The following is a 21,152-nucleotide window of genomic DNA, read 5'->3' as shown; positions in this document are numbered from 1 at the left end:
CCGCCATAGCAGCGCTCCTGGGGGCCCCGCCATAGCAGCGCTCCTGGGGGCCCCGCCATAGCAGCGCTCCTGGGGGCCCCGCCATAGCAGCGCTCAGGCCCCGCCATAGCAGCGCTCAGGCCCCGCCATAGCAGCGGGGTCAGCGGGGTGCTTTCCGAGTCATTTATCCACTGTAAACTCTAGGCCCTCACGGCTTAGGGAGCTGCACGGAAGAATCTAAGAGGCACAGTGTAGCTTCTTCCATGGCTTCTGAGGTGGGGCTGGGAGGCCAGCCCCTGTGCCCCTGTGCCTCCCACCAACCCCACTGTTATCCAAAACCAAAGCCGCCCCTCTCGGTACCTGGCATCAGAGCCCGGAACATCTTCCTCCACACCTGGAATTTGAAGTCATCTGAGATGACAGGCAGCTGGATATCCAGCCTTGCAGGTGGTGGGGACTCGGACAGGATCTTCTGCAGCCTGAGTGAGGGGGTGCAGAGGTGATGGTGGGGGTGGGGGCAGAAGGAATTACTCAGGGACAAGAGGACATGGGTTGTTGGAGGGGACTTTCATCACACCCCTGCCTTAAACTCTTCCACTAAAACGTCTACTTGGGAATATGGAAATTCTGGAAATGGATGAAGAGGGCACCTGCCCAACAGGAATGGATTGCTACATTGTGGCCGTTCATCCTAGCATCTGAGAGGCTAAGCTCATTCAAGCTAATTCGTTCCAGCCTGCCTACATTGTGAGTTTAAGCCCGCCTGCACTTGCGTGTTACTTCCCCAACTCCGGCCCATTCCTCCAGGATCCAACTCCAACGTCTGTTCTTCTGGGGAGTCTCCTTTGGCTCCCCCTGTCCCTCCCAGCAGTCTTGAAATGATACCTGTGACCTGTCCACATCTGCGGCACCATGGCACCAGTATACGAGGTCCCCAGGAGTAAGGACCAAGGGCATTTCATTTCTGTGTTCAACACAGCACACAGAAATGAGGTGAAAAGCACATTGCAAGCAGAGGGTGTCCCTGGAAGACTAGGGCAAGCAAGTTCAGCCAAAGAAAGAGACAGGTTCTCACCTGCTGGTCACCAAGCAGTATTTCTGGAGAAAGAGAAAATGAGAATGGAGATAAAGCAGGGAGGGAGGACTCTGGAAAGCAGGGAGGGGGAGACTCTGGGAGTTCTAATGGTGAAACTGACGACCAAGGATGTGGGGTCAGAAAAGCCTAAAGAAACCCAGGAGTCAAAGCCCCTCTTGGATATTAACTTTCATGTGAACAGCAAAAGGAGCCCTTCCTTATCCCAGAGCCGTACATTCACCTGTTAGAAGACGGTCCCAACAGACTCACAAACCTGTACCGTTTAGGGCATGAATGGTTCCACTTACACACTTAAGCTCTATCTACTCTGAACAGCAGTTCAGAAACCCAACTCTGATATGAAGTCCTAGCTTATCCCTTCACTGCTGTGGGCTTCGGGGTTCCCCATATGACAACAGGAGGAGGTCTCTGGAAACTGAGCCATGGCCAGGAGGCAGGGAGGGGCGGTCCTTCAGTGCTCACCATAAGGAACTCTGTCTGTGGCTTGTCCGCCACCTCCTCCAGAACCTTCTCCATCTGCCGCAGTTGCTCCAGGTAGGAGTTCAGGCTTGACAGCTCCCTGCGCAAGGCCACCCCAGCGTCACCCCGCACCCTTTCAGCTTCACGGTCCAAAGAGCTTTCTAGGGCAGCCAGGAACATCCGCATCTTCCCCAGCTGCTCCCCGACAGCTCCTCGGAAATGACGCACGGTCTCCTGGGGGTAAGGATGAGAAGATTCTTGCCTAGCGATCCTCAGCCTGGACCTACAGATCCTACAGGCTCTGCCACCCTCAGCCCCCTCACCTCCACCTCCACCAACTGATGCTCCAACACGGCCACGCTTTTCTCCTTTCGCATGCATGCCTCCTGCAGCTGCAGCTTCTGTTGGGGAAGCTGTGTCTACGGGACAGGATAAAAGAGATGCTAGGAATGCCACCCCGAAACACAGCCCCCTTATCTCACCATCTGTACTTCTCCCCTCAATGGCAGCTCCTTCTCCAGCCCTCTGCTTAGTCCTCAGTCCATTTGCAGGCCTCCAGGCCTGGCCATACTTCATCCTTTGTCGCCATGGTGACTTCCCATTGGCCTTACTTTCCCCAGTTAACCTCAGTATAGGTCCTTGCAAGGATCACAAAGGAGACCATCACCAGACTGGAAAGTGTAGCACGTGGCACGCAGCAGGCTTCCAGAGATGAGTAAGGGATTTATGAAAACAAAAATGAAATGGAGCATGATTGTGCATGTCTGTAACCCCAGCACTGGGAGACTGAGGCAGGAGGATCACAAATTTGAGGTCAGTCTGACCTATGTAATAGTGCCCTGTCTCAGAGGAGAAGTAAAGAAGAAAGAGAAGAGGAAAGAAATGGGGGAAGAAAGGGAGAAGGAAGGAGGAAGGAGGGAGAGGAGGAAGGAGGAAGGAGGAGGAGGAAGGAGGAGAAAGAAAGAAGAGGAGAGGAAGGAGGAGGGGGAGAGAGGAGGAGGAAGAGGAGGAAGAAGAGAAAGGAAGAAAAGGAGGAAGAAGAATGCTATCTTCCCATCCTGGGTTTCGCCCCTTATTTAAAACTCCCGTCCCAGGGGCCTGGAGCTCTAGTCAGCCCCTTTACAAACCTATGGGCTCTGAGAACAGAAAATTTAGTGCACATACCCACTATGAGTCAGCTAAACCCCACTGTGGGCTGGTTAGGGACTCCCTGAACCGCAGGCTCAGAAGAGCTTCTAAAGGGTGCTGCCACAGTCACCTCTGCCTTCCAGCCACCCTTACTCCCCTCAGTTTCCTCCTCTGCAGAATGGGAACAGTCACGCCCCACTTCTACCAAGTGACACCTCCCCTGGGGAACCTGAAAACACAGGTGGCATTTGTTGGGGAAGTCACAGGTCTGAACCAAAGACTCCTGGCTAGCTGCCAGATCAGCCTCCACCTCCGATGTCCTCTCTGAGGCTAACCTGATTGCTCTGGGTGCCTGCAGTCAGAGGTTCAGAGCCATGGTAAAAAACAAGCCCCATCCAGAAGGTGCTGGAGAGTCTGACAGCCCACTGGCTCAAGAAGTTCAAGCTTTAAGTGGTGGCGTTCTTAAGGACTTTCAACACATCGTGGGAGGTGGGGCGAACTTGGCCACTGGATGCCAACAACCTCACCAACAGGCCGGTTGCCTTCTACTTCAAGGACTACGGTGCCAAACTCATAGCAGCCATGCTGCAGGACATGAGGGTGCAGAAGTGGACAAGTCCCAGAGCCTTCCTGTCCCCTTCTTCCTTCTGGTTCTCTTCTAGGATCGCCATCTTCAGACCGCTTAAAGCTTAGGGCTACCCTGATGCCGGTCGCTGAGACTGGGGTTTCACATCTGCTCCTTACAAGTTCCCCGAAGCCTCGCACTTCTATCTCTCCACAGATACAAGTGAGCTAGGTTTAGAGTTCTAGGGTCAGCAAAGAGAAAACTGGGCTGGGTGGACTCCTAGCTGGACTGAGCCAGGCAGGAGCAGGAAGGAGGGCTGTGTGGCGAGGCCCTGGGAAGTTTGGGGATCGCTATCAAAGGCCAGTGAAGACTAGGCACAACACTTCTGTGGCAGCAGAAGACAAGAGTAGCAGCTCCACTGGCCTGAAGAAGGCCAGCTCAGGACCCTACTTCCTCCCCCTGCCTCTGCACCTGTTCACTTTTCCACAGGCTAATAAATGCTTAATAACAGACCTTTCTGGGCCAACTGGGCACATACCTGCCAGTATCTGCATGCGTGTAATCTGTGATACCCATGACTTGTAGGAGCACGTATACCTGGCATGTTCGTTTGACTATAATTGGATATTTATTTTTTCCTAGGACATCTTGGGAGAGCACCACTGTGTTATTCTAGCTCCAACCAGAATAACAGCCCAGACTGGAGTCTCAGGGCTACCCACCCACTGTGAGCCTTGGCCAAATGTGCCTTGCCCTTCCCACATCCCCCTCGAGCTTCAGGCTCACACAAGTTTAGCAGCTTGAGGGATGAATGAATCTCTGCCATGCACAGTAGACAACTGGACAGCCGGGTTCTGGAACTCCTGGCCTTGCCTTTAACTCCCCATCAGCTAGCCTTACCCGACACCCCACCCCGCAAACATGCCAATCTAGCAGATCCATTCAGTTCACCAAAAAGCATGTGGGCGGTAGCAATCTGCCAGGCACACCCCTTCGGACTTTTCTAGGCTTGCTGGAGGACTTCAGCCAGGCAAGCGCTATACTGCACGCTGTTCCCAGTGGGTTCCGTGAGTTTTTCTCAGCAAGAAGACTCCTGCGGCCTTTTGGCCACCTCCCCTGGTCACCTAACCTGCCCGCCCTCCTTAGCAACCCGGGTCCCTATTCTCTGAAGATCGTAATGCAGCAGTCTTCTCCCTTAGTCAGACCCCGTTCTCTTCAGCCATTGTACCCCAGCCCAACCCCTGCTGGGTCCCACACCTTGAGGCGGGCATGGGCCTCGGCGGCAGGCAGAAGACGGTGGCCACGGTGCGAACCCAGAGAGGCACACACACCACACACAAGCGTGCGATCCTGCTCGCAGTAGATGCTCAGTGGATCCAGGTGTTCCTCGCAGTGGCCTTGGGGCACTTGCGCCAGACTCTCCACGAGACGCGCTAACTGCAGGTTAGTGCTGAGTGCCTGCGGCCGCGTGGGTGCCTGACAGCAGGGACAGGGTACTGTGCCGTCAGCGGCAGGCTCGCCTGCCACGCGGACCAGGCAGGCACGGCAGAAACTGTGACCACACTCAGCAGTCACTGGGGCATCAAACAGCGTCAGGCACAGTGGGCAAGACAGCTCCTGGTGCAGAAGACCTGGTGCAGCCGACATGGTGAGCCTAGGAAGAGGAGTCTGTCTGAGACAGAATTCCAGCTCAGTCCCACACTGGGTCTGTAGGCCCCGCAGCCAGAGCCCCAGCCTATAACTATCTTATAGTCCATACTGGAAGAGACTGGTTATGGCCCACGGGTAAATGGGATTTAGCGTCGTTCCAAAGTGAGTGTATATATTGCCAATCAGCCCAGATAAAAACAAATATGACCCAACTGGGCCTTTGTCAACCCCGGTTTCTAAACACGACCTGGTTCCAGTCTCACCCACTTCTTGCTCCTGATTTAGCCCAGGCTAAATGCCTCTGACCCATGTCTGGGCCCCAACTCTTCTGGAATTAGCCAGAATCCCCTCCCCAACTGTCTGCTCACTGACCTCTCTAGCATACCCAGCCCTCCCCCTTCCCGGTATCTTCAGACCCACAGGACTCACAGATCTGGTGGGAGAACTTGGGCCAGAAAAGAACAGAGGAGGAACCGTCAGGGACAGGCCTACCAGCAGGGTGAACAGAGCTGCATCCAGAGACCAGCAAGAAGCCAGCAGCAGGCTCAGTGCAAGGACAGGGACTCAGGGCCAAATGGCAGTCAGCGGACTCAACAGGTGACAAGCACATTCTGGGCAGAGGGCAGACCCTCCCAGATAGTTCGATGGCCCAAGAGCTATATTTAGCTGCCCTGCCCATCCCCCTCCCACCGCTTCTGGAAACCGTTCTAAAAGCGAAGCGTGAGTCGCCAACAGGCAGACATCTCATGTCCAGGCCACCTGTCCTGGACCGTCCTCCCCTCAGGCCAGGGCAGAGCTTAGAATCAGTGCAGAAGCAGGACCTTCTGCACACACAGAAAAGACAACCGCCAAGGGCTGCCCCTTCTTCCGACTCTCATTCCACAGTCTCTGGCTTCTGCTGTTAGTTAACCTATTCACTTCCCAAGCTGACCACTTACGGAGCCACACCGACAATGCCACCTGTGGGAAGGCAGGACCTCCCAAACCCTGAAAGGTTTTCCTCTTCCATAGCTGAGGTGAGGGTATTTTCTCCCTATGTTCTAGAATAGGCCCTGGCACGAAGAACCCCCTCCCCAAACGCTGGGACTGAATGAACTGAGGCCGGAGTCTGCAGCTCGGAGCTGGAGCTTGCCCTGGGAGCACCCAGGATTTCTTCACACTAATCTTTCAAATGTTAGTATAGATTTCAATCAGGATAAAAATCAAGGTCTTCCTTATGGCCCACAATTTCCATCCTGTCTGACCCTGTTCATTGCTCTGACCTGTGGGTCTCGGCCCTTTCCCCTTGTCCCTCAAGGACTTGCTCTTGCCATCCCTCTGCCTAGAATGTCCCTTCAACCCCAGACTCTACATGGCTCCCGTCCTTCTGCCCTCAGATCTCCTCTCAAGTCAACTTTTGGTGATGCCTATTCAAAATCCTGGGTTTTTAAATTCCTGAGTGTCATTGTGATGCCCTATAGTGGCAAGACAGACAGACAATATTCCCTTACTGTCTTTAAAGAACCGGGCTACAGAGACGGCACATTGGTTAAAAGGCACTATCTGCTCCTCTGGAGAACCTGGGCTCTGTTCCCAGTACCTACGTGGTGGCTCATCACCATCTGTAACTCCAGTTCCTGGCAACCCAACACCCTCCTCTGACCTCTGTGGGCGCCAGGCACACAAGTGGCACGTAACAGTACATGCAGGCAAAACACCATACACAGAAAATAAAATAAACTTTAAACCATTTAAAAAAACAAATTAGAGCAAGGGATTGGGGGCGGGAGCTGGAGAGATGGCTTAGAAGTTAAGAGCCCTGGCTGCTCTTTCAGAGATCCGCTCTCAATTCCCAGAAACCACATGGTGGCTCACAACCATCTGTAATGAGATCTGGTGCCCTCTTCTGGCCTGCAGGCGTACATGCAGAACACTGCACACAGAGAGACTGGTGTGGGGTGACTTAGGCCTGAGAAGCTGAGGCAAGAGGATCAAATGCTGTGGAATACGAGTTTAGAATGTGTCACATTCGTTTATGCCGTGGAATATTTAATGACGCAAAGATGTGCTATATTCTTTCTTTAGCTTTCCACTAATAAAATTTTATTCAACTTTATTATTGGATGTATAAATTAAAACGGCAAATGAGACAGGATTTTTGCCAGTTAGAGTCACAAGACAGAAGATAGAGGAAGTGGCATCTTGTTTTAGTGCCAACAATACTCAAAGTCTCATTCTGGCTTTGTAAGAATTTGAAGTATACCCCCCTAGGAAAGCAAAGCACAAAACAGCATTTTAGCAGCACTGTGTAAAATAGAGGCAGTGAGAGAATGCGGTCTGTTTGTTTTTTGTTTTTTTGGTTTTTCTAGACAGGGTTTCTCTGTAGCTTTGGAGCCTGTCCTGGAACTCCCTTTGTAGACCAGGCTGGCCTTGAACTCACAGAGATCCACCTGCCTCTGCCTCCCGAGTACTGGGATTAAAGGCGTGCGCCACCACCGCCCGGCGAGAATGCCGTCTGAATGTCTTTGAAGGGACAACTAAATACATTACATACAGTACAAAATACACTCTATGAACCGGGCGGTGGTGCCCTCTAGCGGCTGCACTGCGCTTCTAGGGGTAGAAAGTTCCAGAGCGTCCATTGCACAGCCATGCAACTGCAAGCTTTTCCAAGCGAGGCCGCGTCCTATGTACCCTGAATCGAAGGTCAGAACCCCATTGACACCCTCTGCCCTATCCCAGCCCTTCTCAGGCTTTTGTGACCAAGTCTGAGCAACATGCAGCCCGCGGGTCTTAAGGGTCCCCGTGCACTCGGCCTGCGGCCTCTGGGGCCCTAGCTGTTCCTGCTGGAGGTGCTACTTGTAGTACCGCCTCTGTGGGTAACCTGCACCCAGACCACTCAGAGCATCTCCAGCTTTTCGACCACACTGCCGACCTCCAGTGCCAATGCCACTCCGGACACTTTCAATGCCTCCGCCACACCTGGCGTGACCAGTGACCCTCGTCTTCGAGAGCGCTGGCCCTGATCAGAGACTTCCAGCTTGTGGACGGGTGCGTATGTGCGGGGGTGGGACCGAAGAGGGCTAAGCTTGCCGGGCGGTGGTGGTGCAGGCCTTTAATCCCAGCACTCGGGAGGCAGAAGCAGGCAGATCTCTGTGAGTTCGAGGCCAGCCTGGTCTACAAGAGCTAGTGCCAGGACAGGCTCCAAAGCTACAGAGAAACCCTGTCTCGAAAAAAAAAAAAGAAAAGAAAAGAAATACACTCTATGACTGCAATATAAGCAGTGAATGGCATATTGTTGGGGGAAAAATGAACCCATATAAAAATATCTCCTTGACAACACATGCATGGTTACATTTATACAGGACATTGAGACTGAGGGGCAAGTTCTTTTAAAAGATACCTTTCGTTTTAAACATCCTATTTTCCAAGTCAATTAAGAACAAGTAAATAGGGCTGGAGAGATGGCTCAGCGGTTAAGAGCATTGCCTGCTCTTCCAAAGGACCTGAGTTCAATTCCCGGCAACCACATGGTGGCTCACAACCATCTGTAATGAGGTCTGGTGCCCTCTTCTGGCCTGCAGGCATACACACAGATGGAATATTGTATACATAATAAATATTTAAAAAATAAAAAAAAAGAACAAGTAAATAATTACACAAAAAACCTGGGTTTCAGCTATGAAAGTCCATAGCTCAAGAGAGACAGTGGTGAAGGGCAGCAACCACCTGAAGAAAATGGACCTAAGGACAAACTGGTAGATACACAGTTGAAACCAGAGCTAGGCAGAGGACTTTGCAGGATGACTTAAGACACGATAAGGACACATAAAGTAAAGGAAGTCTATAAACACAGGCTACAATTATATACATCACTTGGATCCCCTGTTAAACTGAAACCAGTTTTCAAAATATTCCTAAATGTTTCAGACAACTTTTGTTATCCTAGAGTCAGAGCAAACCATTCAAATGGGGTGAGCTATGAAAGGAAAATGACCTTTACTGAAGAACAAGCAATGTACACTATGTTCAGGCGGCACATGGTGCCGGTCACGTTTGCAGGTGTAGGGTGGGCTACTCGAGTTATGCCTTTGCCACGGCCTTGGACAAATTTTGAACTAGTGTACAATTCAGCGGTGCCAGAGTGCTGATCTTGGCACGCTTGGCTGTTGCATACGTACTCTTTTTTTTTTAATATTTATTTATTTATTATGTATACAATGTTCTGTCTGTGTGTATGCCTGCAGGCCAGAAGAGGGCACCAGACCTCATTACAGATGGTTGTGAGCCACCATGTGGTTGCTGGGAATTGAACTCAGGACCTTTGGAAGAGGAGGCAATGCTCTTAACCGCTGAGCCATCTCTCCAGCCCCCGCATACGTACTCTTGACAGTTGTGTGCTTTGTAAGGCCGCGGTTCACTGTGTGCTTTGTGAGGCCGCCGTTCACTATGACCATATTCTTAGCCAGGCTGCACAACAGGCCAAAGGGATTCTTCAGGGGAGGACAGGCAGTGCTGCCGAGCCGGTGCCCATTCACCGCTGTCAAGGATCTTCAGTGCTAAGCAAGAAGCTCCAGCTGCAATTTGAGGAGGAGGAAAGTGCACCATGTCGTGGTCCAGTATCGTGAGCCCCATGAGGTATTTGGCCAAAGTATGCTGTTCCCACCAACCTCTCCAATTTTAGATGCTCTGTGGAGGCAGAGGGCGACCCAAACTGAACTTTAGAACTCTTAGAATCTTCATTTCCATCTGTCTGATTTGGTGCTTGGTGTAAGTATTGTTAGTCACAAAAGCAAAATCACCTTTGTCTGGAGGGTGCATTTCTTCATATTTGCTTGCAATAAACATAGCAGTCACAGCAACCAGCTGCAGCTGCAGCATCTTCTTGGGCACACAATTATCCTGCATGAACATGTCAACAACGAAAACAGTCATGTACATGGTCTCATGTCACAGCCTAAATTTCATCTGGACCTGGATCAGCCAGTCAATTAGGATGGCTCTCATGGTTCCTGTGACTTCACGGCCCAGCAGGTATTTTGGTCTAACTGACTGCTCTTCTGCCTCTTGTCTGAGATAAGCATATATGTCTTCCACATATTCACTACAGAGGTCTGGGTCAGCTCCATCATCTGCATCCACATCACTCACGGCAAGAATTACATCAGAGAAAGCCTGACACAAATATTCTTCTGCAGGGGCACATCCAGATGTTTCCATTGGGCTTGGAGAGGGATTATCAACCAAAATAGGTTCAGGAGAGCGCTCTTCTTCCATAACAGGTTCAGGCTCAGGCTCAGCCATTTCCACCTCTGGCTCACTCACGGGCAGTTTCTCCAGAAGTTTGGGTGGGATTTTAGCTGAAACTTTCCCAGTAACTGTTCCTTTTTCAGAGGCACTCTTGCCTGTGCCTGCTCGTTGACTTTGTTACCAATACCTCCGAGATTGGTTCTTGGTCTCTGCCCGGGCTTGAAGGCTGCAGCAATTGCCACAGGAACATACTTGGCGCCGGCCGTGCTGACCTTGGCCTTATTTTCCACGTTAAGTTTCATGTTCCTAGTGACCCAGAGTGCCATGGCTCCTTCTGAAGAAGAGGCTCGGCGACCAGCAGCAAAGACCCCAGCTTCCGGTCGGCCCAAGGCAGACACCAACAGCCGTTCCTCCGCAGCAAGTCGTATTAGATTCTTTTATGTTGTTGCATTTGTTTAACACTGTAAAGCTGTGTTACTTTGCCTCTCTAAAACACCTGATTGGTCTAATAAAGAGATGAACAGCCAATAGCGAGGTAGGAGAGAGAAATAGGCGGGGCTGCCAGGCCAAGAGAATAAATAGGAGGAGAAATCTTAGGCTCGAAAGAAGAAAAATGCAAGAAAAGGAGGAGAGGAGAATGCCAGCCACAGAGTAAGAAGAAAAAAAAAAAGATATGTAGAGCTCTGGAGAGATGGCTTAGTGGTTAAGAGCACTGGCCTCTCTTCCAGAGGACCCCAGTTCAATCCCCAGCAACCACATGGCAGTTTACAACTGTCTGTAACTCTAGTTCCAGGAAGCCCAACACCCTCATGCTGACATGAATGCAGACAAACATCAATGCACATAAAACTAAATAAAATCTTAAAAAAAGAAAGATATGTAGAATAAAGAAAGATAAAAAGACCATAGACAAAAATGGAGTTAAAGAGAAACAGGATAATTTAGTTGGGCAGTAGTGGCCCACACCCTTAATCCCAGCAGTCACGTAGCAGAGGCAGATGGGTCTCTGCGAATTCAAGGTCAACTTGGTCTACAAGAACTAGTTTCAGGACAGCTAGGACTGTTACATGAAGAAACCCTGTCTGGAAAAAGCAGAGAGCAAGAGAGAAACAGGATAATTTAAGAAAAGCTGTCAAGAATCAAGTCAAGTTAAGGCTGGGCAATCAAAAGTAAAAATAAATCTCTGTGTATTTACTTGGGAGCTGGGTGGTGAGCCCCTAAAGAGTGAAAAAGAACTAACTACATTATGGTGCCCCACATTGGGCACCAAATGTTGTTTTGCATTCAATACAGTGGCTGCACTTTAAGTAACTGCTGTCCCAACAGGCAATTGCAACTCCGCAGCAGCTCAATCACAACCACTAAAGGAAACTCGATCTAAATCTCTATCCTTTTATAGAACTCAGGGTTCAAAGGTTGAGGAGAAATCCTGCTAGCTCAGAGAGGCTGAGGAGCAAGTAGCTAACCTGTCCTTGCTTGCATCTCCCAAAAGAGGGGCTGTCCTGTTCAGCCCCCACTAAAGCACCCTCACCATGCTTAATTCCTCCCTACCACTTCCTGTCAGCCAGTTGCTGACTCAGCCTCCTCACCCCAGATTAACTTTTAGTCAATCCAACAATTGTAACACATCTTTGCATCGTTTACAAAGGCAGCAGAAACAAATGTAGCACACTTAACACAGTTAAAATAGTATTCCACAACATCAAGATATGTTAAAGATAATGTATATTAAATATACATGTATTATATAGATTAAAGAGAGTCAAGCAACTGTGGCACACACCTTTAATCCCAGCACTCAGGGGGCAATGTCCTGAGTTCCAGGACAGCCAGGGCTACACAGAGAGACTCTGTCTCAAAAAAAAAAAAAACAAAAAAAAATTACAGCAAAAAAATCCAGCTCTGGTGGTCATCTGTAATCCCACACTCAGGAGGGAGAGGTAGGAGGGCTATGGGCTCCAGGGCATCAGGGCTGCAGCCAAACCCTGTGTATCAGGAAGCAAATGAAGAAATGAAGTAACACAAGTCTTATATTTTGTTTTTAATTTTCAGTCTTAGTTTCTTATTGTTGTTGTTGTAGTATTTAGCTCTTCAAGACAATGTGTCACGCAGCCCAAGCTGGCCTCAAACTCCCCCTATACCAGATCCTCCTGCCTCCACCACCTACGTGCTAGGATCACATGTATGCACTACCATGTCAAGACTTAGAGCAAGTGTGTTCCTCTTATGGCTACACAGGAAACCTCATTCGTGTGGCACACAATGGCCCTCTGCTGGAGAGATGGCTCAGAGGTCAAGAGCACTTACTGCTCTCATGGTGGAGCCAAGTTTGGTTCTCAGCACACACATGGTGGCTCCCAACCACCCATAACTTCAATTCCAGGGGATCCAACACACTTTTCTGCCCTCTGAAGGCAGGCATACACATGGGATACATACACACATACATGTGGACAAGACCATATATATATATACTAGAATAAATAAATCTAAACATGAAAGTGTATCCTCAGTTCCTGCATGACACACACACAAGAAAGAAAGAACAACAGTCTTGCCAAAAAAGGCCACAACATGGGGCTGGAGAGACGGCTCAACAGCTAGAGCATCTGCCCTTCGAAAGGACCTAAATCCAGTTCCTAGCACCCGCATCCAGGGGCTCACGACTGCCTACAGCTCCAGCTTCAGGGGAATCTGGTGCCCTCTTTTAGCCTCACTGGGCACCTGCATGCAGTTGTACAAACACACAGTGGCAGAGAAAAAAAGTAGAAACTTTAAAGAAAGTAAGGTAGTACACCCACCATGCTCCCCGGCTGCTGTATAAACTGTGCCGTTTGCGCACAAAGAACTTGTCATTCGGGACACACTAGGGACTACAGACATCATGAACATTCCCCAAATGGGGTCTCCATGGCTAATGTGCTCCCCAAGCTCTAGGTACAGCCGCATTACCGTGTGAGTTCTGTCATCCATGGTAAGGTATTCAGGATTCAGTCTTGTGAAGCCCCACGACCTCTCCTACGTAAAGAACTGGTTGGTAGCCAGGTGGTGGTGGCTCACACCTTTAATCCCAGCACTCGGGAAGCAGAGGCAGGCGGATCTTTTTGAATTCGAGACCAGCCTGGTCTACAAGAGGTATCTTTGTGAGTTCGAGGCCAGCCTAGTCTACAGAGCTAGTTCCAGGACAGGCTCCAAAGCTACAGAAAAACCCTGTCTCAAAAAAAAAAAAAAAAAACTGGTTGGTGGGGGGGGTAGGGAGGAGAGAGAGCCAAATAGAATGAAAACTATAAAAATATCCAAGCCAAGGAAGAAATCTCTATGTGTCCATATCTAATCATTTATCTGATAAATGAAAAAAATCTAGCTTCCCACAAGTCATGTGTTTTCAATCCATCAGAAATATCTGTTATGTTTAACTAATTTTAAACTGTTTTAGATTTACATTCTCTGTGTGAGTGTTTTGCCTGTATATATGTGCATGTACCATGTGCCTGCCTGGTACCCACAGAGGTCAGAACTCATCCAGTCCCCGGGTACAGAAGTTACAGATGGCAGCTAAGGCTAACCTGGAACTTATGATCCTCTGTCTCCACATTGCAAGCACTGGGATTACAACCATGACTGATATGTCTGTTTTGAGGCTGACTTTGAACTCATCCTCCTGCCAATAACTATGCCTACAGATGAGCCACAGCTGACAGTACCACGTCTCCCCAAACCTCCCCTTTCTGATTCCTTTTTCTATGTAACAATTACCACCATTTAACACGTAATGCATTTGACTTGTTGGTTTATTTTCTGTTAGAATATGAATTTTGTTCCATGCTTGTCTCTGACTGCAAGTGTAGGCCACTCTATCATGCTCGATTACTATTCCAAAAACGAATAAAGACAGAGACGAACTCGTTCTCATTTGGACTATCAGATTCAACCAGTTCTGCTCAGGGTTGAGCTAACTTTACTCGTTCCTTGCTCGACAGTTATCTCACTCAGTCAAGAGTTCCTATTTTAAATTCTCAGTTTCCTCTTTGGAGGCTTTTTGCTTCTTTCACAGTCTTTGAATGCTGGTGTTTCAGGCAGGTTGTAACCCTGCCTCTGTTTGAAGTGTTCTTTACCAGGCAACTGAAAAGTCCAGGGAAGGTTTAGTTCCCTATTCTCATTATCTCTAAGTCTCGAACAACCTCGCTGATATTTTGGAGGGATCGGATTTAACCTGACGTTTGTAACAGGAAGGGTGGAGGGCAAATGTATATTTGGAGCTGGTCATCCAAACCACAAGCAGTTTCGTTAAGGTTCAAAAACTAACATCCAAAATTTTTATCTCGTCTAGAATTTCCATCACTGTCAAGTTGAGGCAAAAGAGTCTAGATTTGATTCATCTATAGGAGTGTGTATCCAGGGCCATAAGGGGACAGAAGTGGACTAGGTCTGTCTTTTGATCCATGAAAAAGACGTTGATTGTGTTAAGAATTGTGTTAAGTACAAGACAGAGCAAGAAGCCATGTCTAAGGGAGGAGGACTAGGGAACCAGTGTTGCTGCTTCTGAAACTAAACCAAGTCCCTGGGGTTCAGAAAAGAGGTCCCGATCTGTACCCTGCCCGGGAAAGTCTCCCAACAGTTAGTGATACATCCACAAATGTGCAATGGCTCAAACCTGTAACCCCAGCACTCAGGAAGCTGAGGTAGGAAGAGAGCCTCGAGTTTGAGGCTACTCTGGTCTAGAAAGTGAGAAAAGCTCTGGGAGTGGTGGCACACACCTTTTGGGGGTTTGTTGGTGTTGCTGGTTGGTTCATTGGATGGTTTTTTGTCAGGGGAGCGATTGGGATTTTTTTGTTTGTTTGTTTTGGTTGTTTTTGATTTTTCAAAACAGGGTTTCTCTGTGTAGCCTGGCTGTCCTAAAACTCTCTCTGTAGACCAGGCTGGCCTCGAACTCAGAGAGATCCACTTGCCTCTGCCTCCAATGTTCTGGGATTAAAGACTTGTACTATCATACCCAACAGTGGCATTCACCTTTAATCCCATCACTTGGAAAACATTCAGATCTCTGAATCTGAAGCCAGTTTAGTCTATATAATGAGCTCCAGTACATACAGAGCTACATAGGGAGACACTGTCTCAGATAGATAGATAGATGATAGAGAGAGATAGAGATGATAGATAGATAGATAGATAGATAGATAGATAGATAGATAGATAGATAGATAGATAGATGGATAAATGCAAGATGCTATCTCAAAAACAAAAAAGAGCCAGTTTAGTCCACATAATGAATTCCAAAACAGCCAGAACAACATAGTGAGACAGTGTCTCTAAGTAATTAAGGAGTTAATTAGTTTAAGATGCTATCTCAGAAACAAGCAAACAAATGCATGAACAGTGCTCATTCCTTCCTTATGACTGAATATGTGCAAAGAGAAGCACAGCTCCCAGCAGGCTTCTACCGATGCACGCTCGTCCTAACCCTGATATCACTAACTCACTCTGAGCACCCTGGGAAAATCACCCATGTCAATGAGCTTCAGCATCTTCAGCCACAACAGCAGACTGTGGCCATGGTCCTGGGGATATCATGATTAAAGAGGCCAAATAAGTCAGCTGTGGTGGTGCGCGTCTTTAATCCCACAGGTGGATCTCTGTGAGTTCGAGGCCAGCCTGATCTACAGAGAGTTCTAGGACAGCCAGGACTGTTACACAGAGAAACCCTGTCTCAGATAGGTAGGTAGGGTAGGTAAGTAGGTAGGTAGGTAGGTAGGTAGGTAGGTAGGTAGGTAGGTAGACAAACAGACAGATAGACAGATAGATAGATAAACATAAAAAAGAAAAAGTAAACAGACATATTATTATATTATAAAAACTACGATAGAGACATGGAGGATCCAGGGGGAAACCAAGGAAAATCCATTTTGCCCAGAAAATAAAAATAGCAGGGAAGGGTGGGATGAGAACAGAAATTAAACAAATGCATGATGCCCTAGGTTCAACCACAGCTTTAAAAAGAAGACAGGAGCTAGACTATGAGCCATCGGCCCTAGGCTAAGTGCTCTTGGGCATCCCACCTGGGTGCTTCTTCCCTGTTGTTCATGAGGCTGCCCTTCCCTCAAAGAGAAGCACAGAAGTGACAGGTATGGAGGATCGCAGCCTAAAGAGAGTTGACATTACTTAGAAAAGGTGACTTTCTAAAGACGGTTTATTTATTTATCTGTGTACATTGATGCTGTGCCTGCATGGATGCCTGGGTGAGGATGCCCTGGAACTGGAGTTACAGACAGTTGTGAGCTGCCCTGTGGGTGCTGGGGACTGAACCTGGGTCCTCTGAAGAGCAGCCAGTGATCTTAACCACCAAGCCATCATTTCTCCAGCCCAAGAAGGTGACTTCTCCTGTCAAAGGACAGGCTCAGCAAAGAGAACAGAAGAGAAGAGACCCGAGCAGAATAAGTGCTGTACCATAATCTGAAAACCAGCGAGACAGAAGAACCACAGAAGAAGCTAACACAGGCTCTCAAAGGCCAAGCCAAGCAGCCTGGACTTGCTTCTGAGGAGCCTGGTGAATCACAAGAGTAGAGAGGGGCAAGATCCTTTGTGGAGGTTAGGAAGATGTGGCCTTTTGGTGGTAATGAGCTGAAATTTTTTGGAAGAATAGGGATTAACGAGGAGCCATAGGAAGCTTTATGAGTCAGGGACACTAGTTGTCCCACGACGGTTGCTACTGGGACACCATGCCTCAAGATGGAGACGCTAATCCACAACTTAACAGTGTTAAGAGGTAGAACTTTGCCTGTCCTGGTGGTGCACACCTTGATCCCAGCACCCGAGAGGCAGAGATAGATGAATCTCTGAGTTCTAGGACAGCCAGGGGGGGGACGAGTCTTGGGCCAGATGTGGTAGAGTACACCTGCAATTCCAATTCCAGTCATCATGAGACTGAGCAAAAGGACCATGAGTTCAAAACTAGTTTAGGTTACACACCTAGACCTTATCTAAAATAAATAGGTACATCCTTAGGTAATGTCTCTGTGGCCTGCCCTTGGCACAGTCCCCAGCATTGTAGCAACCTCCCCCAAAAGAAATTCCAAGAGCTACAAATAAGTAACTCTGTTAACTAGCAGTAGCTTGTAGTCTCGTCTGGATGGGTAGATGAGGAGGGACTCTTAAGCCTGGTGGATGAAGAAAATGTTTAATAAGTATGCCTGAAACACTTTCTTTTTTCTGTGGCATTAGGGGGCTTAGTGTTCTAGCTGTTACAATTCTAATATACTATGGCATGTGAGAGGATCCTAAGATCTGGGGAAATGAGATTTTGAGTTTCTAGATTTCCAAGATTCTAAATTTTATATATAAATATGTCCAGTAGTAAATTCAGAATAAACAGAAACAGGTTGCTGTTCGGCGCCAGCTGGTTTACAAGCAAGAACTCCTGAACATCTCCCCCAAAAAGCCAGAGAATAGCAATTTGCTCCACCCTCCATCCCCATTCCCCCACCTCCAACACACCTCCCCCACCTCCCTCTGCTGCCTAGCCAAGAGTGGAGTCTCAAGTCTTAGCGCGGGAACCAAAACTTGCAAGCTGGGGAAAGAGAGGGAGCAGTAACTGGAAGAGGGTGGGGGAGTCTCGGCCCGCCCATCCGGATGCCTAGGCTGCTGACTTCCTGGTCTCAGCGGGCACGGCACGGGTAGCAGGCCACCACGGCTGCAAACCCGAGAGCCATGGGGCAGGCGCGGGATGCCATCCTGGACGCTCTTGAAAACTTGACAGCGGATGAGCTCAAGAAGTTCAAGATGAAGCTGCTGTCGGTGCCGCTGCGCGAGGGCTATGGACGCATCCCACGGGGGATCCTGCTGCCGATGGACGCCATAGACCTCACGGACAAGCTTGTCAGCTTCTACCTGGAGTCTTACGGCACGGAGCTCACAATGACTGTGCTTAGAGACATGGGCATGCAGGAGCTGGCTGAGAAACTGCAGACAGTCTTTGAGAAAGGTGAGTGCGGCTGCGCCTGTCTGGCTTCAACTTCCTGCACCCCGCCAGAAGGCCTGCCTCTTTGGCCCTTAGTTTTCTTCTCCTCCTACAAAAGCAAAGAAATCTTTCCTTTGTAGCCTTGAACTTAGCACCCTGGGTGGAGGGGGAGCCAGCTCCAGACTGTTGATAACCGAAAAGAACCACCTGACATTTCTTTACAGCCTCCGGAGCCATGGCAGCTGCAACCAGTGCCCCTCTTCCAAAGGGAGCCCGAATAGGTGAGGCCTCCCCACCCTACCACACCCTTGCACAGCCTATCTGTTGTGCCAAGGCCAGAGCCAAAACTAACCCTACCTACTACCCATGCATTCCGGGGTGGGAGAATAGTTAGTTCACCTATGTAGTCTTGGTGGGTGGCTTTCCTTGATCCCCCACCCTCACCCCTAAAACTACATATACTAAAATTTGAAGCTGTGCTCAACATTGTTCTGACTTCTGTCCCCAGCACATTTCATTGACCAGCACAGGCAAGCCCTCATTGCCAGGGTAACAGACGTTGACGGTGTCCTCGATATCCTGTATGGCAAAGTGCTGAATGAGGAACAGTATCAGGCAGTTCGAGCAGAGACCACCAGTCCAAACAAGATGCGGAAGCTCTTCAGCTTCGCTCCATCCTGGGACCTGACCTGCAAGAACCTGCTCCTCAACGCCCTGAGGGAAACACAGCCCTACTTGGTGGCAGACCTGGAAAAGAGCTGAGGTATTTTCTCCAGCTACAGCCCCTACCCATCTAGTTCCTAACTTTGTATACACAATTTAAAAAAAAAAAAAAAAAAAAAAAGTTTGTACGTGTGTTTCCTCTGCTCCCTTGGATGTTCGTGCCTAGCTAAGCTACGTTTCTAAAGGTCAAATGGGCTAAAGGGCTGGTTCAGTGGCAGATCATGGACCTACCATACACAAACCCCTGGGCTCAATCTCTAGCCCCAAAATTCCAGAGTTCTGGTTTCACTGTTCTAGTGTGTAAGACTTCTCAAATGATTCCTGATTCCCCACTTGGGAGCTCTTCCCAAGGGACTACTCATGGGAACACATTTATCCAGATCAGGTACTACTCTTCCAGAGGAACCAGGTTCAGTTTAGAATGTCCACATGAAGGCTCAGTCTTTAATACCTGCTCCAGGGAATGTGATGCCCTCTTCTGGCCTTCTCAGGTACTGCATGCACATGGTGCATAGACTTGGAAAAACGCAATCATAATAATAAACTATTTTTTTTCTTTTTTTTTAAAGATTTATTTTGTACACAGTATTTTGCCTGCATGTATTTCTGCAGGCCAGAAGAGGGCACCAGATCTCATTACAGATGGTTGTGAGCCACCATGTGGTTGCTGGAAATTGAACTCAGGACCTCTGGAAGGGCAGCCAATGCTCTTAACGCTGAGCCATTTCTCCAGCCCATGATAACTATTTTTAAAGACAAGTTTGGCCATGGCTCCTGATACAACTAAAGGCCATACAATTACCCAGGGTCTGGGCTGTCACCTGAGCCCAGAGTGGGATCTGAGGGTCATGCTGCAGCTAGGGCCATAAAGACCTGAGTGGCCTGTACTGCCACAAAGCGCCATGGTGACATCTGAGACTGGGCCATACATGGTGAGGACCATGTGTGGGTCTTTGTTGTTCGTGATCCATGGTACAACCAAAAGCCACACAGATACCTGGGGTCTGTGGCCATGATGGCACCCAAAGCCATGCCACCACTAGGGCCACATCTGAATGGCTGGCATTGTCACCTGGAATCATGGTGTCATCCAGGCCAGGGCTGTTGCAGAGAGCCATATCTGGGTCCATAATCCTACCGCAGCCAAGATATATGTTGATGTTTGTGGCTCCTGATACCATTGAAAGCCATGCTAATGCCAGAGGTCTGGGCTACCACCTGGGGCCATGTTGGCGTCCAAGGGCCACTTTCCTGCTGGATCATGCCATCCTGAGTGACCTGCAACTGCCACGGTGACATCAGAGCCCAGGCTACTGCTGGCGACCATGTCTAGATTCATGGTCTTACCAGAGCCAGGATCTGTGTTGATGTCCATAGTCTATGATGCCACCAAAGGCCACACAGATCCTGTGGTCATGTTGGTGTCTACAGACTTCCACCAGCAAGGCCATGCCAATCTGGCCTGCACTGTTACCTGGGGTGGTAACTAAAGCTAACCCACAAAAAGCCCCACACATGCCCAGTGCCTTGGAGCACATCTCAAAACTAGACGTTTGGAACACTGAAGAACTAGACAACCACTGATCAGTCCTGTAAAGACAAACAAGCCACTTTTGGAGGCAATGGACAAAGTGACAGAACTCAATGTTCATTAGCAGTCCCAATCAGGAGTCCCAAGGAAATTTCCAACATCATACTTAGGCCAGATTCTCTAAGACCCACCCCACTCCAATAGTGTTTCTCTGTATTTCCCTGGAACTCACTCTAAACCAGGTTGGCCTCAAACTCAGATATTCGTCTGCTTCTACCTCTTCAGTGTTGGGTTTAAAGATCTTTGCTACCCATCCGACTATGCCGAACTTTTAATGATGCCCAATCCAAACTATTTTTAGTTTTTTGGGGGGCCAGGTTGGCTTTATTGAGACAGAGTTCTATGTAGAGCAGGCTGACCTCCAACTCAGAGATCTGCCTCTGCCTGAGGGCTGAGATTAAAGATGTACCAGGGTAAAAAAAGCTTTTCTTTAAAGATTTATTTAGGGGCTAGAGAGATGGCTCAGAGGTTAAGAGCACTGGCTGCTCTTCCAGAAGCCCTGAGTTCAATTCCCAGCAACCGCATGGTGGCTCACAACCATCTGTAATGAGATCTGGTGCCCTCTTCTGGCCTGCGGACTACATGCAGACAGAATACTGAGAATACTGTATACATATTTTTAAAAAAATTAGCCAGAGCTTGGCGGTGGTGGCGCAAGCCTTTAATCCCAGCTCTCGGGAGGCAGAGACAGGCGGATCTCTGTGAGTTCGAGGCCAGCCTGGTCTACAAAGGGAGTTCCAGCACAGGCTCCAAAGCTACAGAGAAACCCTGTCTCGAA

At 48.9% G+C, this 21,152-nt stretch overlaps 2 protein-coding genes and 1 pseudogene across 2 annotated transcripts in view; 1 reads left to right on the top strand and 2 right to left on the bottom strand.

Annotated features, from left to right (window-relative positions):
- The window catches only part of Trim72 (tripartite motif containing 72), a 6,341-nt gene extending 1,467 nt beyond the window's left edge, over positions 1–4,874 (bottom strand). Inside the window, exons 1-5 of the mRNA XM_005351335.2 lie at positions 4,485–4,874; positions 1,858–1,953; positions 1,538–1,768; positions 1,055–1,077; positions 340–458 (exon numbers count right to left, since the gene is read on the bottom strand). Of these exons, the coding sequence (XP_005351392.1) occupies positions 340–458; positions 1,055–1,077; positions 1,538–1,768; positions 1,858–1,953; positions 4,485–4,874 (859 nt within the window). The remainder of the gene's footprint in view (positions 1–339; positions 459–1,054; positions 1,078–1,537; positions 1,769–1,857; positions 1,954–4,484) is intronic.
- A 4,065-nt stretch (positions 4,875–8,939) lies between these two features.
- Positions 8,940–10,432, bottom strand: LOC101997838 (annotated as a pseudogene).
- A 7,331-nt stretch (positions 10,433–17,763) lies between these two features.
- Pycard (PYD and CARD domain containing) lies at positions 17,764–18,895 on the top strand. Its single transcript, XM_005351333.2, has 3 exons — positions 17,764–18,084; positions 18,285–18,341; positions 18,569–18,895. Exons 1-3 carry the CDS (start codon positions 17,811–17,813, stop codon positions 18,820–18,822), a joined length of 585 nt encoding a protein of 194 aa, XP_005351390.1. The 5' UTR covers positions 17,764–17,810; the 3' UTR covers positions 18,823–18,895.
- The last annotated feature ends 2,257 nt before the right edge of the window (positions 18,896–21,152 follow it).

The sequence above is a fragment of the Microtus ochrogaster genome, chromosome 8, assembly GCF_000317375.1.
Source record: "Microtus ochrogaster isolate Prairie Vole_2 chromosome 8, MicOch1.0, whole genome shotgun sequence".
Taxonomy (NCBI): domain Eukaryota; kingdom Metazoa; phylum Chordata; class Mammalia; order Rodentia; family Cricetidae; genus Microtus; species Microtus ochrogaster.
Note: the sequence above shows the minus strand (reverse complement) of the source record. Positions and strands in the feature narration are given on the sequence as shown.

Coding starts and splice junctions, on each gene's coding strand:
- Pycard (XM_005351333.2), top strand. CDS start 17,811: ATGGGGCAGGCGCGGGATGCCATCCTGGACGCTCTTGAAAACTTGACA. Junction 18,085..18,284: donor GCAGACAGTCTTTGAGAAAG/GTGAGTGCGGCT, acceptor ATTTCTTTACAG/CCTCCGGAGCCATGGCAGCT. Junction 18,342..18,568: donor TCCAAAGGGAGCCCGAATAG/GTGAGGCCTCCC, acceptor TTCTGTCCCCAG/CACATTTCATTGACCAGCAC.